The sequence below is a fragment of the Hippoglossus stenolepis genome, chromosome 5 (genome assembly GCF_022539355.2).
Source record: "Hippoglossus stenolepis isolate QCI-W04-F060 chromosome 5, HSTE1.2, whole genome shotgun sequence".
In the NCBI taxonomy this organism is placed as follows: Eukaryota; Metazoa; Chordata; class Actinopteri; order Pleuronectiformes; family Pleuronectidae; genus Hippoglossus; species Hippoglossus stenolepis.
Genome location: NC_061487.1, coordinates 4,230,604 through 4,244,601, shown reverse-complemented (window position 1 = coordinate 4,244,601; position 13,998 = coordinate 4,230,604). Strand labels below are relative to the sequence as shown.

General features: G+C 42.6%; 1 protein-coding gene across 1 annotated transcript in view; it reads right to left on the bottom strand.

Annotated features, from left to right (window-relative positions):
* Window positions 1-3,402: 3,402 nt before the first annotated feature.
* met (MET proto-oncogene, receptor tyrosine kinase) overlaps window positions 3,403-13,998 on the bottom strand; it is a 74,130-nt gene continuing 63,534 nt past the window's right edge. Inside the window, exons 16-21 of the mRNA XM_035156804.2 lie at window positions 13,142-13,222; window positions 10,724-10,905; window positions 9,475-9,584; window positions 9,071-9,236; window positions 8,799-8,935; window positions 3,403-6,702 (exon numbers count right to left, since the gene is read on the bottom strand). Of these exons, the coding sequence (XP_035012695.2) occupies window positions 6,411-6,702; window positions 8,799-8,935; window positions 9,071-9,236; window positions 9,475-9,584; window positions 10,724-10,905; window positions 13,142-13,222 (968 nt within the window). The 3' untranslated portion in view covers window positions 3,403-6,410. The remainder of the gene's footprint in view (window positions 6,703-8,798; window positions 8,936-9,070; window positions 9,237-9,474; window positions 9,585-10,723; window positions 10,906-13,141; window positions 13,223-13,998) is intronic.

The following is a 13,998-nucleotide window of genomic DNA, read 5'->3' as shown; positions in this document are numbered from 1 at the left end:
TCATGAGATATACGTTCCACATACAGACAGACAGAAAGACATTTGTGGAATTAGTAGGTCATACACAGCTTTTTAATGTTACAGCGAGTTGAAATTGAGCAAAATGTATGACAGTATATGAGGAGCACTGCTCTGCCTTTTTTCTTTTCAGGATATTGATAATAAATAAAAACAACCTGGATGACATCATCAGGGTCATCTCAGTTTAGCCTTGTATAAGACGCATGTGCAGTTTGAAAAACTTTACCAGCAAATATGAACATGGACAGCGATGATAGGTAAAAGCAGTCGGTGTCAGTACAAAGTGGCAAATGTAAGTGGCTGTATGTGTTTCTGTCTAGTGCCATCAATCTTACAGTGATTTCTATCCAACCAGCTGTTTTTAAATGAACATGTCCCCCTCTGTATAAACTACAGACAGTGAGAAAACTAGACATATTTACAAGGCACCTGTCAAAGCTACATGGCCTCAGTGTTAGCACATTGTGGGGGCTAGGGTTACTTCTACGTGTGCATTTACGTACATGCGCGTGTGCTCACATGCATGTGAGTAAGAACTACCTGAGGTGTGTGCTTTGAGTTCAGCCGTAGTCCCTGACATGCATACCGATCCTGCTGACTCACCTGATGAGTCCCGTACAAAAACCTGCATCCAGTGGAACTTTTTCTTTTTTCTTTTACTGTGGCACCATCAAGAGTCGCACCTGTCCACTGTTTGAACATGCGTGTGGCCGTGTTATTAGTGTGTATCACTTACTGCAGGAGACAGGAACACACACAGACACAGGTAGAGAACTGAGGTGGTGTGTTAAGCCTGCTGGTGTTGACTTAAAGTCTTTAAGAGGGGATTAGAAAGGAGAGAGGAGAGGTTGTCAGTTTTAATGTGATATTAGTCGTATTTTTAAAAAAGAATGCTGTTTCTTTAATTTTTCATAGGATTTTTTTATTTTACAATTTTAATAGAAAAATGTCTAAAACAGCATAGAAGTCAATCTTGTGCTGCATAATAACACTGTAGCATAATCTTAAGAAGAAACACAATGTAAATGTACTAGTTTTGAATTTGTGACAGTGTAAAGTAATGTCCAATTTCTCTTAATCCTTCCGTGCATGGCCCAGAGCTGTTACGTGCACAAACTGGGCTCCAATCTTAAACTAATGACTGGAGGAGACCAGTAGCTCTGGAGGCCACTGAGTGAAGGATCCAGAGGGAAGAGGGATGACAGACAAGACAAGCCGGGTGTGACAGGAAAGCAATAGATGCACAGGCTGAGATACAAAGACAGACATGCCTCATGTTCGTGTTAGCTGGGGATTAACATGGATTTTACTGGGATGATTCAAGCCTTAATACAGGGACAATGCAGTGAGGTGGTTAAGGTATCTCACATTAAATCCATGTTCTCCTGATGGGCTGGAAAATTCCACCAGAGTTTGACGAACATCCGTAATGTGTGTGTGTGTGTGTGTGTGTGTGTGTGTGTGTGTGTGTGTGTGTGTGTGTGTGTGTGTGTGTGTGTGTGTGTGTGTGTGTGTGTGTGTGTGTGTGACCACAGGCAAGACGTGTTTACTTGATTTTTACTCAAGAGCAGGAAAGACTCCAAATAAAAGATGACAACATCTTGTTTCAGACTGAACTAGCAAATGCTCTAATACAGCATGATGCAAATAAGAATTGCCCTGTTTCTTTACTAAAGTTGCTGCATATTGTATAAACTCCTAATCACTGCATAAAAAGAGCGTTGATGAAGGATGCTATATCTTTGGAGCCTAAATTTCAAATGCCGTGATTTATTCACATGGTTTGAGGCTATATACTTATCCTTGATTAAAACAAGAAACGCAGAAAGGGATAAAATCATAAAGGCATCATACTGCTTACACCAGATTCCTTGATTTACTTCCCACCTTCTATGAGGAGACACACCTTTTATATTGCTATAGGCACTAAAAGAAAATTATTTCTTTGGAATAGGACATAAATCCTCTCAATCATATTCATTCCATACAGTGGAGATTTTTGTAACCTTTAATTTTAACCCAGATATTTCAACACTTTTTTCTGATTGCCTCCTCCTTCATACTGCACATCTCATACTGTCTTTTAGCACTTGCGTGTCTTTCCTCATGCATTGTGTCATCAGTAAGTACTCTAAGGTAGTAAAGGATATTCATCAGAACAATAAAAACAAAAACAAACTCATGCTAAATGAATATTATCCCCTGTTAAACACCAATGTCCTGCAATGTCTAATCAATGCTTCAAGGCGTAAATGTACCATGTGGTTTAATGGCACCCAATAAGAAAATGTATTAACTCCACCAAAACCACCGTTTGTTTTTTTGTCAGCAGAATTACACGAAGAGTACTGGACAGATAACCACGAACAGGGAAGGATACGGTATGGGTCAAGGAAGAACTCATTCAGATTTGGGTGTGGATCGGGATCTGAGGGCTCATCAAGACATTTCTTATCATTTTCTTTGACATTGTGTGCACATCTAGGAAACTGATAAATGAGTGTGTGCAATTTGGTGCAGCTTGATTGAATTAAAGGAGACTGCTGGGCCTTGGCAGAGCTGAGTGCTCGATGCTATTATAGTTCTATAACTGCACATTTTTTGATTCCTTTTACATAAATGACTCAGAAATAATATGGTATTATTGAGGCACCATGAAAAAACACTGAAAGAATGGCCTACATTTGGTCTTTAAAGAGTGTTTTGAAATATAGTGTATAAGTCTGAGTGTTCTTATGCCCAGTAAAAGTGTCTCTTGTAAGTGAGAGACCATTTATAGTGTGACCTTATAAAACTCTGGAGTTGCCAAACAACTGTGAAAGGGCGGCCTCTCCTGAAAACCACAGTCACGGCCCAGTTAGACAGGAGGGACGGGGAGAGTCTAGACCACAGGGTCGGGATAAGAAGAGGAGAGGTGAAGGTGAAGGGTCAGGGGGTCACCACCAACCAATGGGAACAAAAGATGGGGTGAACAAAAGCAGACACAAAAGGCAGCGACTTTGTGCTCTACACGTCATGCAAGTATGAAGTGTGCTGACCCAGAGCGAGTTCAAATAATCATCCATCTTGTCTTAATGACTGTTCTTTTTAAGGAGTGCAGGGCCCTGCTAACATCTCCACAACCTACACTCGGCGATGTCTCATTGCATCCTTATTTTCACTGAGAAATTTCCAACTACACATTATTACACAAATATGGAACGTTTATACAGGCACAAAAGTGTATGAGCAGCTAATAATTTAAACTGCACTTCCTTACTGTAATTACAGTGCCATACAGTCTTGCTTTGTGCTCGCCTCCAGACACGTGTATTCAATAAAATGCATTAGCGCAGCTGTTCCAGCTGTTTGTCTTGTTAACAAAGGATGTGTAGACGCTGCTTAACTCTGATAGTATAGCTTTATTACACTGACAGCCCATTTGACATTACATAGGAACATGTACCTTCAGAATTGTTTTAATAGACGACAAATCATACACACACACACATAGAAGAGACAGTGTTAAGCACAGGCCGTGAGTCGTGTAGAATCACATGATCAAAGTGACAGCAGTCTTCTGAGTGTTGCGTTGCTCACGTTTGTTCAGCTCCTCGCTGCTCCCACTATGATCTGGCAGTGATGATCAGAGGCTACAGGAGCACACAGCCACGTGTTTGCGCGGCTCAGCACGCCGCACACAGACCCACACAGATCCCTCCTCTTTATTTACAAAATGGCAGAGATTGGTCTCGGAGACAAAAGGATTGTATGAGTGGCTGTGTTCATTGTTCACGGCACTGTTCACTTTCGTGGAGCAGATTTAAAGAAGAGGTTCATCACCAATACAAAAATATATAGTACAGCAATTTTTTTGTCATAGCAAACATTCATACCTGTCCGTCGATGGCCCACTCACATCAGCAGCCCCTCAGATTAAAAAAACATTTATTACACAATGGAAAGAAAAGGGGGCATTGACCACACTAGAGGTTTGTGTTTTTTAGCCCATTTACAACAAATTATGTTAACTTTATTTTTTCCCTTTTTTTGTCTGGTCCTAGGAAGCCTTGATTTCACATTTGTTTCTTTAGAATTTGAAAATCCTTAACAGATTCTTGAAAATGTCTTGAACTGTGTAACCCATCAGAATATATCACACGAACAAAGAATGAGCTGGAGAAGGCGGACTTTGGTATATTACGTAGTTTGTGTGTAAATTTATAACATTTCTTTTTAGTAAATTGTTAGTGGAATAATGAGTTGCTGACGTCATCACTTATACATTAATTAACATAATTTTACACTCAGCTCTGATTTAATTTTAGGCATAAATAGCTGTGTCTCAATTCAAGGGCTGCATCCTTTGGAGGCCGATAGAAGACCGACTGCGTCACAGCAGTGCAACTAGACTGTCCCATTTAGAAGGCTACTCTTAATGCGGCTGACAAATGCATCCTTTAACCCCAGAGCAATGAGGGCTCCAACGGGTGGATCCCTCTCTGGCCAACCTATCCACGGATTAATTGCTAGGCAACAGCAATAAGGATGGGGCAAGCTGGTGATGCTGTTCACGGAGATACTCTGTAAACCGTCTCATTTCAGTTTGCCCTTCACAGCCTACTCGGCCCACAAAGACCGTCTTCTTCATGGGCCACGTAGACTTCCTCCTTTGAAGGAGATGGCCTCTGAATCGTGACATAGCTAATGTGTTGTTAAAATGCTACAACACACATCGTTTACCACTTCAAAGCACATTAACATATCAAAGTCAGAACAACAATATCCCAAGTTGGAATCTTGGACCTTCTGAGGAGCAGAATGCAAAGTGAATATCAGCTGGAATCTACAATTGTCAATAATTGATCATCATGAATCAGCCCAACCCTTAGAACTGCATTTAAACACAATGCAGACAACACAAACAGACAAATGTGATGGATTACACAAGTTTCAAGAATCTGTTAAACAATTTCTATATTGTACTAATATCCGAACATTTAAAATTCGATGACTTGAATTATGGATTTTGAAAATACTCATTATTTGTAGTTATGAAGCAAAAATTTGCAAACACTCTGGTTTGGTCTTTAACAATAAAATATTTCTTCATCAGGACATAACGCACAGTCGTCATAAAGATAGAGTGACACATAGCTTGCTCATGGGGTTTGAACCATGGGACCACAGGGAACCTCTGAGGTAGAAGTTTGACTCGAGACAACAAGCTCTTTAGTGAAATGTTGACCAAACGTTACGTAATCGAAAAAGTGTTGAAGACAGAGAAGCTTTTTAGGTCTATGGTTAAACGAACCAAACATGAGACTAACCGACTTCTGGCTCCGAGCCTTTTGTCTAAGTGAAACAGTGAGAGCAACTAAGACCAAAAAAAAGAGAACATGATTCTCATTTGCTTTCTTTCTTTAAAAGAAGACCTCAAAGCTCTGAAGTGTTATGCTGCTGTCAGAGTTGTAGTGTTTGGACATGATGGACGCTTCAGCTTTAAAAACAAAAAGCAAATAAAAGCTGCTTCAGAAACATCCGGGGATTCCAAACATGCGAGTCATGGCGAGACAGTGATTTTTCTTTTTTTTAATTATCCAAAGATAATTATTACAAACAAAGCATCCAGTGACCTGCACACAGGCAGCAGTTTCTTTTTTTCTTTGTACACATCCCACCTCACACCTACACGTCCATTCCCGTGTTACCTGCTGTTATTGATCTGCAGCCTGCCTCAGTTTACTCACCCGAGGCAGCTAAATCTATCACAGCAGGCGCCATTGTCTCTGAGGTGTATGAAACTGGCATACAGTCTAGTTTATAGTGTGTGGAGGTGTTAAATCCTTTATACGACACTATGCATGGCCATTTGTCGAACATTCACATTACAGACAGCGAAAAAGGTCCAAGCCACATCCGCATATCGAAGCACACGCCACCCGCACAACGGCAGAATCACGAAATCTATCCCTCTGGCAGTGAGGGTGGGCACAGCAGTCAGTGGGGCTTTTTGGGGTGTTTGACGAATGGCCTTGTGCTCCTGTGACAGTGGCTTTGTCCGCTGTAGAGTTTCAACGGAGGTGTTCCTGTGCCTTGTAATTGTCTTGTAGAAGACGCAGGAAGGCTGACCTCCCGCTCCCTGGGGTCGACTAAAGGTCAGACAGGTTTATCGTTAAAGTCAGTCCACGGAGGCTCCTGACGTTTGGCAATGCTTCAGAAGGTCAAAGGTTGAGGATCTATGTACATTGAGCAACCAGTCAAAGCTCGGAAAACTGTTTCCCCTCAGCATACAGTGTCCAGTGTTTTGCAAGTACATACAGTAGTTCTTCATCTCCTCACCTCGCTTTCTTCCCTGCTCTCTTTCTGAGTCTTTCTCCAACTGCCCTCCTTCCCTCTGGTTCCCTCGTTCAGGTGCAGCAGTCCCGCTCCACGTGGCAAAGGAAGGGGGATTGGGAGGGCAGGGAACTGGAGATGGTTGGGTCGGATGAGGACGAGAAGGACCGGGTGGAAGTGTTGGCGGTGGAGGCAAGGAGGGAGGGGTATGGGCTCATCTTGTCGATGTTGACGTAGGTGGTGTTGAGCAACACGTAGTGCTCGCCGCTAAAGCTGGAGAAGATGGCGGAGATGCGCGACACCAGGTCGGAGACAGAGGGGCGGCGCTCCGGCTTCGGATGCCAGCATTCGATCATCACTGTGTAGCTGGAGGAGAGAAGAGGGAGGAGTCAAAACAAAAGTCAGGCCGGACTTCAGTGCTTGACTACACCTAATGTGTTTTGCTTATTTCAGTATTAAACTAATAGTAATTAGTAAATAAAAATTTGGGGTGCATTCTTGTCACGTTTCAGCAAGTACTACGCAAAAGGTAGGGGTTATTGAATGAGTGGGTGATTTCAGACACAGCCACCATATACACAAGGGAGGCTGCAGGGAGGAGTGAACACAGGTGAAACACAGAGCAGGTGTCTACGATCACCAGGGTGGGAAACAGCACAAAGACAGGAGGTAAAGCAAAATCAAGGAGTTTCAAAAATAAAACAGGAAAGGAGGAACTCCAAGAGCAAACAAATAACCAAACACAGAACAGAAATCCAGAAATCCAAACACAAGGAAAACAAGGTAAAAGTCCATTACATACAACGGAAAATCTTTCAAGAAGAGCTGTAACATAAACTCACGACAATCCTGAACCAAATCCTCACACACACACACACAATCATCATTTTTGAGGTGCTAGCATTAAGTGTCCATATGAGTACTGAGGATATTCTCCATCTGTTCCAAATGCTACAAAGGCCATTTAACATCATCACTCAGCAGCCTAAAAATCTATTATAAATGATTTCTCCCTCTAACGGGTTTTGTGTATGAGAAATAAAAGGTTTGTTAATTGTTTTAAACAGGTCTTGAAGATAAGTTTAACTTTTTGGTTATCATTTTACAACAAAACTTCTGACATATCTGATATTGCCTTTTTCCCTTAACTTGGCAGGGCGACTCTATCATTGTTAAAAATTATGAAAAATGGCCCCATTACCACACAAACAAAGTGTCTGCCAGGAACTGCTTTCATTACAACACCCTGTGAACTATCAGGACTGAGGAATTGTGGGAATGTTTGCAGACGTGCATCACCTCCTGATGTCTGTTTAATATATAGCTTGGGAACTTTTGGGCCTCAGCCTCCCCTCACCTGAGCTCTCCCACTCCATCCTAATTTCCACACGCGCACACACACACACACACACACACACACACACACACACACACACACACACACACACACACACACACACACACACACACACACACACACACACACACACACACTACACAGACATGCAGTGTACGTCAGGATGTTATCTGTACAGCCTGAGGTCACACTTGGCATTCGTTTCACAGCACCAGTGAGCCAGAGTTTAATGGACAAGGATAATTCAGATACTGCCATGTTGAGTGAGTGGAAGTGTGCGCTTCATTGACACTGAAACACTCGGCTGCTGTGATTTGATGGGACATTTCAATAAAAAATGAATGATCTGCTTGTTTCCATCAATCATCACTGTCACAAAAAGAGAAGCTGCCTTTTATTGCAGCTGCGTCAGGTATGTCATCAACAGAAAAGATCATTTTTTTCTAAAGGTTGTGTCTGGAGTTCAGCTCAGAGGAACCAGTGGGTTCAGCTGAAACACTCCAAGCACAAATCACTCTGTATCTGTGATGCTTTATCACTCCAGGTTTCTCCTGGCAGACTCTGATGAGAGCAGCTCCAAAGAAAACAAACTCGCACTCAGACAAAAAATAATGTCAGCTCAGCACTGCCAACACTTGATAGGTGAACTTTAGTTGCAGCTGCCACAGCAACAGGTGCTTAGCAACAAAAATAGATAAATAGAGCAGAAATACTACACTTGGAATTCAATTTACGTTTAAAGCTTTTACGGTTGAGCAAGAAAAAACGAGTTTTATTTGACCCAAAGCTCTGAAGAGACCTAACGCTTGACTGAGAAGGCTGAGCCGCCGTAAGTGTGTTCCTGACGCTCGCTGACGATGATGGATGGTCTAAACTGGAGTGATTATTATTTATGACGTCCATTATTTATACAGCTCTTTCACCTTCACTGTTTTTTCCCAGCGGCTCTCTCCTGATCTCGGAATCCATCTCCCTCCTCCCTCCCTCCACAGTATATCACTCACACCTATTGAGCAGCAGCGCATTGCTCAAGGAGGTGAAAAACATACATGTATATATGCATGTGTGTGTGTGTGTTTGTGTGTGTGTGCGCATGCACACTCACAGTGCGTCAGGACAGAACTCGGGCTGCAGCAGCCTCCGCCCCTGCAGGAGGAACACGGTGATGTCGAAGGAGTTCACATCAGAGTATGGGGGTGCTCCACGGGTCATCAGTTCCCATAGCAACACGCCAAACGACCACTGCGAGAAAGAACAATTAAATTAACTCCCCATCTCACGATTGTCTTTTTAATAACAACACACTTTTATGAGGTTATGTCCATTATATCTTTGTAATCTGAATTTCCCAGAGTGCAAATGTGACTGAGTTCTCACCACGTCTGACTTGGTGGTGAACTTGTGCGTCTGCAGACTCTCCAGTGCCATCCATTTGACAGGAAGCTTGACTCCGCTCTTGTTGTGGACACTGTAATATTCTTTATCATAGACGTCTCTGGCCAAGCCGAAGTCTGCCACCTTCACTGTGTAGCTTTCATCCAACCTGTCAGGAAGAAGAACAATTACTTTCTAGTACTGAATTCTACTCTGTGTTTCATTTGTGTGACAACAAACTCTTATTCTCTCTAAGCAGTAACCTGTTTCACTCTGTTCTATTCTGACTTGTTCCATTCACCTCTCTTCTCAAATGCATGTTAGTGTATCTCAGCCTGACATATTTAAGTTTGTTCTATTTGTAAGACACATATGATGGAATGTCTTATGAATGAATGTGAACTCACATGCAGTTCCTGGCGGCGAGGTCTCTGTGGACAAACTTCTTGCTGGCCAGATACTCCATCCCTCGGGCCACCTGCAGCCCGAAGCCCATCAGGTCTTTCACTGTCGGGTTCTGGAGAAAAGACAAGCGATCAGCTCACAGAAGTGAAGTGGCAGAAGTGAGTTCAACACACCCAGAGTATGTTTTCATTATCCCGCCTCACTTAACCTGAAATCAGCCATCCTAGATAATATCTACTACGATGCTGGTTGTAACTCACTCAGTTAACTGTGTGGTGGAGTCGTTACTTATCAAGGACAACATCAGAACCATGATGCTGGTCGAGTTGGTTGCATTAAAATCAAAACGTGACATTCAACAAAGTAAAACGTAAATGAAGATCAAATAAGTATCATCATTTTAAATCTAAGTATAGATAAAATTACTCTAACTAGAAAAGAAAAGAAGCAGTAGATATGAATTTTTAACTTTTAAGTTTAAGCCCAAGGATAAACCGTAAATGAGCGCAGGAATGTTATTGAGGTTATTACTATTTTATTTATTTTTTTGTCTGATGATGAACATGCATGAACATGAACACGTCTTGCAGATTTAAAAAGTTAAAGCGATGCTCATTTATAATCATGAGAAATATTTAACTGTGGAGATAATTCTTCTAATAAAAGACATCAGAGGCTTTATCTGTTTATTTCTCCTCATGTTATTCTGATCTGCAGGGATCACTAGACACTAACACTGTCAGGTATTGTGTTGGGAATCACAGGATCTTTGATTTAATTCAAGCTATAATAAACATGATCGATTTATATACTGTGAAAAACTCTTGATCTGTTTGAAAACCAGAGTGGACATGTGAAAAGTCAGGAGCAGAAAAATTATTCCACGCAGCTTTAAAGATATCTGCTGACCATAATTATTTCTCACTACACTGTAGCCTAAACTCTTTTGTCCCTGTCAGGATCCTGTAGATCGATGACCCTAGTTTTCCAGTGATCTGATTGGACAGCAGTTCAGTCGTTGACAGGTTCTGTACTGTTATCTCCATCTGGAGCTCTGGAGGAGGTTAGTGGTTCAGCACAAGATCCCATTATGATTAACCTCAGTAAGAAGTGAACCAGCTTCGTAGGACTGAAAAGTTAAATCTGAAGTTACCTCGATAACCACAGATCATGCTTCGTAGTACAGGCCCCTGGATTATGTGTGTACGTAGGCAGAGATTCACAACATGCATCTATCCAGTAAGTCCTTACGTGTGCCTCTTCGCGGATGAAGTTGCGCAGGTCGCCGTGCTTCATGTAGGGCAGGACCACCAGCGGTGAACCCTCAGGTGGCAGGCAGATACCCAGCAGGGAGAGAACGTTGGGGTGGCTGAAGTCCTTCATGATTATCCCCTCCTTCAGGAACTGGGACACCTCTTCAAGATCTGTGATACCTTAGGGGAAAAAAAGAAAAACGTCTAAGAATACAATCAACAAATCATCATGATACCTTTTTCTAGAACCCTTGTATAGACTCTAAATAACTTATTACATTACAAATATTTGACATTTTGCAGGTGGAAAGTTTCCAACCAAGAGTCAGAATTGCAGAGTGAGTAGAGGGCAGGAATGACGACAGCTCAGACTACTGTCCTGACATCACTGACAAGGTCATTCCTCATATAGGCTATCTTTGGGGAATCAGAATGATGATGGAAACCAAAAACCCTTCCCTGAATACTCTCACACAGACCTGACCCACACCAAATCCCCATTTGCCAATTGCATCCCAGCCTCTGGTGCCCTGCACTTTAGCCCGGCTGACTCTGCTGTAATCTGGTTACAGATGGAAGCTCTTTAGGCCTGGAGGAACCCGCCATTGGCCTTCAACTTAAAGAGGACAGAACTCGAAGACAGAAAGAGGTGACATTTGGTTTTAAGAGCCTTGATTTGACAGTTAGGGAGGAAAAAAAGATTATTGCAGTGAGGAAGATGGATATTCCTCCCCCTTGTTTTATTTTGGAGGGACAGAATGTGTTAAATTAGGATAATTTAAGCCAAAGGAAAACCCAAAACAATGACATGGTGCCTGAGGAAAACACTAAACCTAATAAAAGGTTCAAATCCCAGGGGACCCAGCAGACAGTCCCATTCCCCCTGTGGTTGGTGGCTCTTTGTGACCGCGTGGGTCTACCCTCCATATCGTCCCAGCATCAATCTCCCTGCTCCAACTGACAGTTTACATGATTAGACGGGACCCTACTGCCGTCCTAACCATCAGACACTCATTCATCACCATTGTGTGAAGCTGAAAAGGATTTGGCACACTGATGAGATGAGATCCCTAATGCTATTGGAGCATCGTGATATAATGCAATAAGTATGTGATATGAGTGGATGTAGGATGCAGTAATTATACCTGGATGTGAATATGTATGGACAAGGAGAGGGTGTGTTTAGTGTGCTCCTGTCATGCTAGATTAAACAAGTCTATTCCTATAGGAAAAAAATAAATAAGTGAAAAGCTAATTTTAGTAAAAGGGTGGAACGCTGGTGCAGTGGTTAGCACTGCAAAAAGGTTCATGGTTTGAACCCGAAGGCTGGTCTGGGTCTTTCTGTGATGAGTTTGCATGTTCTCCCTGTGTCTGTGTGGGATCTCTCTGGGTTCTTGGCTTCCTCCCACTGTCCAAAGACAGGGAGCTTAGATAATTAGAGACTAAATTGTAAAAAACGCATGAATGTAAGCATTTGTCTCTATATGTCAGCCCTGTGATATGCTGTAACCCGCCTCTCGCCCAATGTCAACTGGGATTGGCTCCAGCTCCACAATGACCCTCAAAGGATAAGTGGTAGAGATGTTGGAAAGATGGATGGACTTAAAGTCAGAGCGCCTATGCAGCAGGGCGTGTTTAGCCTCAGCTTAGGACAAGGCATTAACTGAAAATGGTTTTCTATCAACATTACACGCATCATCTCTACAAGACCGTGTGCATGTGAAAAGTAGAGTCCCTCACCCGAAAAACTGTGAGAATACTTTTGGGGTTGTAATGCTAAGCTGCTTGATACACCATTTTCTTTTGAACGTCTCTGTGTTAGGTGTGTGGCTGTGTGTGTGTGTGTATGCTAGCATGCTTGAATGCAAAATGTTGTGTACAGGTGTGAGGATGTGGTTGGTGGACTGTTTCCCCGCTTGATGGTGATTGGCTGTTTGGCAGATATTCCAGTCAACCAAGATGGCTACGCTGGCAGGCAGATGAAAGCAGGCTCAGTTTTATATCTCTTCAACCACCAATCAGCTACACACCAAAGCCATTGTTAAACCCAGAGGTTTAAACCTTGTTAAATATAGGGGATGGACTGCCATTTCTGTTCTCTCCTGTTTAATTTAGTTAGGTAAGCTGTATTATTTCCCAGCTAGTTTGGTTTGTTTGTTATGTTGGAGTTTGTCCTCGCGTAATCGTTTCAATCTGTTTCATAAAAAAAAAGTGCCTTTATTTGCAAAAATTTAGCAAACAGTGTTCCTGTGGTTGTTCGAGGGAAAACGAAGCCTATTTTCCTGGCCTCTGGACAGGGTATAGCACCTGTATAGATGACTGTGTGGAGAACTGTAGACGTATGAGACAGGGTGCAGATGAAGAGGAATGCTGTCACTCCCCTTGTTTTTAAAGACAAAAGGGGATTTGTACTTACGATTCAGGGACTTGATGGCACAGTGCTGCTTCTGCCCGTCTGGCTCGAGCAGAGTTCCATGGAAAACACAACCGAAGTGACCTGCAGGTTACAACATGATTCGCCGTATTAAAGCCAGAATTTGTCAGCGTTCAAAAAAGCTTGTGTTCAAACCTGTAAAGAGCTTCAGAACAACATTTTGCCATAAGACAGGTCCATTTTACACAGTGTTATGTGAGATGCACCACTTTCAGTCCAAAAGACAATGAGGTGCAGCTGCAAAGCAAAGGTGAACAATGGCTGCCAGGCCCATGTAAGTTGGCAAGAATCAGTTGGAACTTCAGGAAGTTAACTTTTTCTGACATGCATTGTGGAGTTGACACGTCTGAGTGCTGTTAAGCCGTCAGTAATGCGTTTCAACCTGGAGGGAAGTTCTGGCTCCCACCTCCCTCCATACAGTTGTCATCCACCAATCATGGTCTTATGAATTCTTTGGAAACCACGGCCAAGATGGAGGTGCCATTACTGGGAATTTAATCCTTTCTTCTGTTGTGTCAAGTGGAAACTTTACCTTTGCACTACTTGTGCCCCCTAAACTATTAGTCCCCCATCTTTATTCAATAGCGTGTTCTTTCAGTTTGAGAGCAGGACTTATTGATTTCACGTTCAGATTTTGTAATGCTTTCACTCAAAGCCCTGCACTCGCACGCAAATAGCCCCTGCTTGTTCTTGGCTTCGCTCTGCTTGTGCTCGAACTGTGAGCTTGCACTTGGATATTTTGATGCTTGGACAGATTTCCTTCGCTCCAGCTTCAGCTCTTTTCCTCGTGGTCATGCTGCTACTGTGTGGGCGAGAAATGTATGCTCTCACATTTCTCT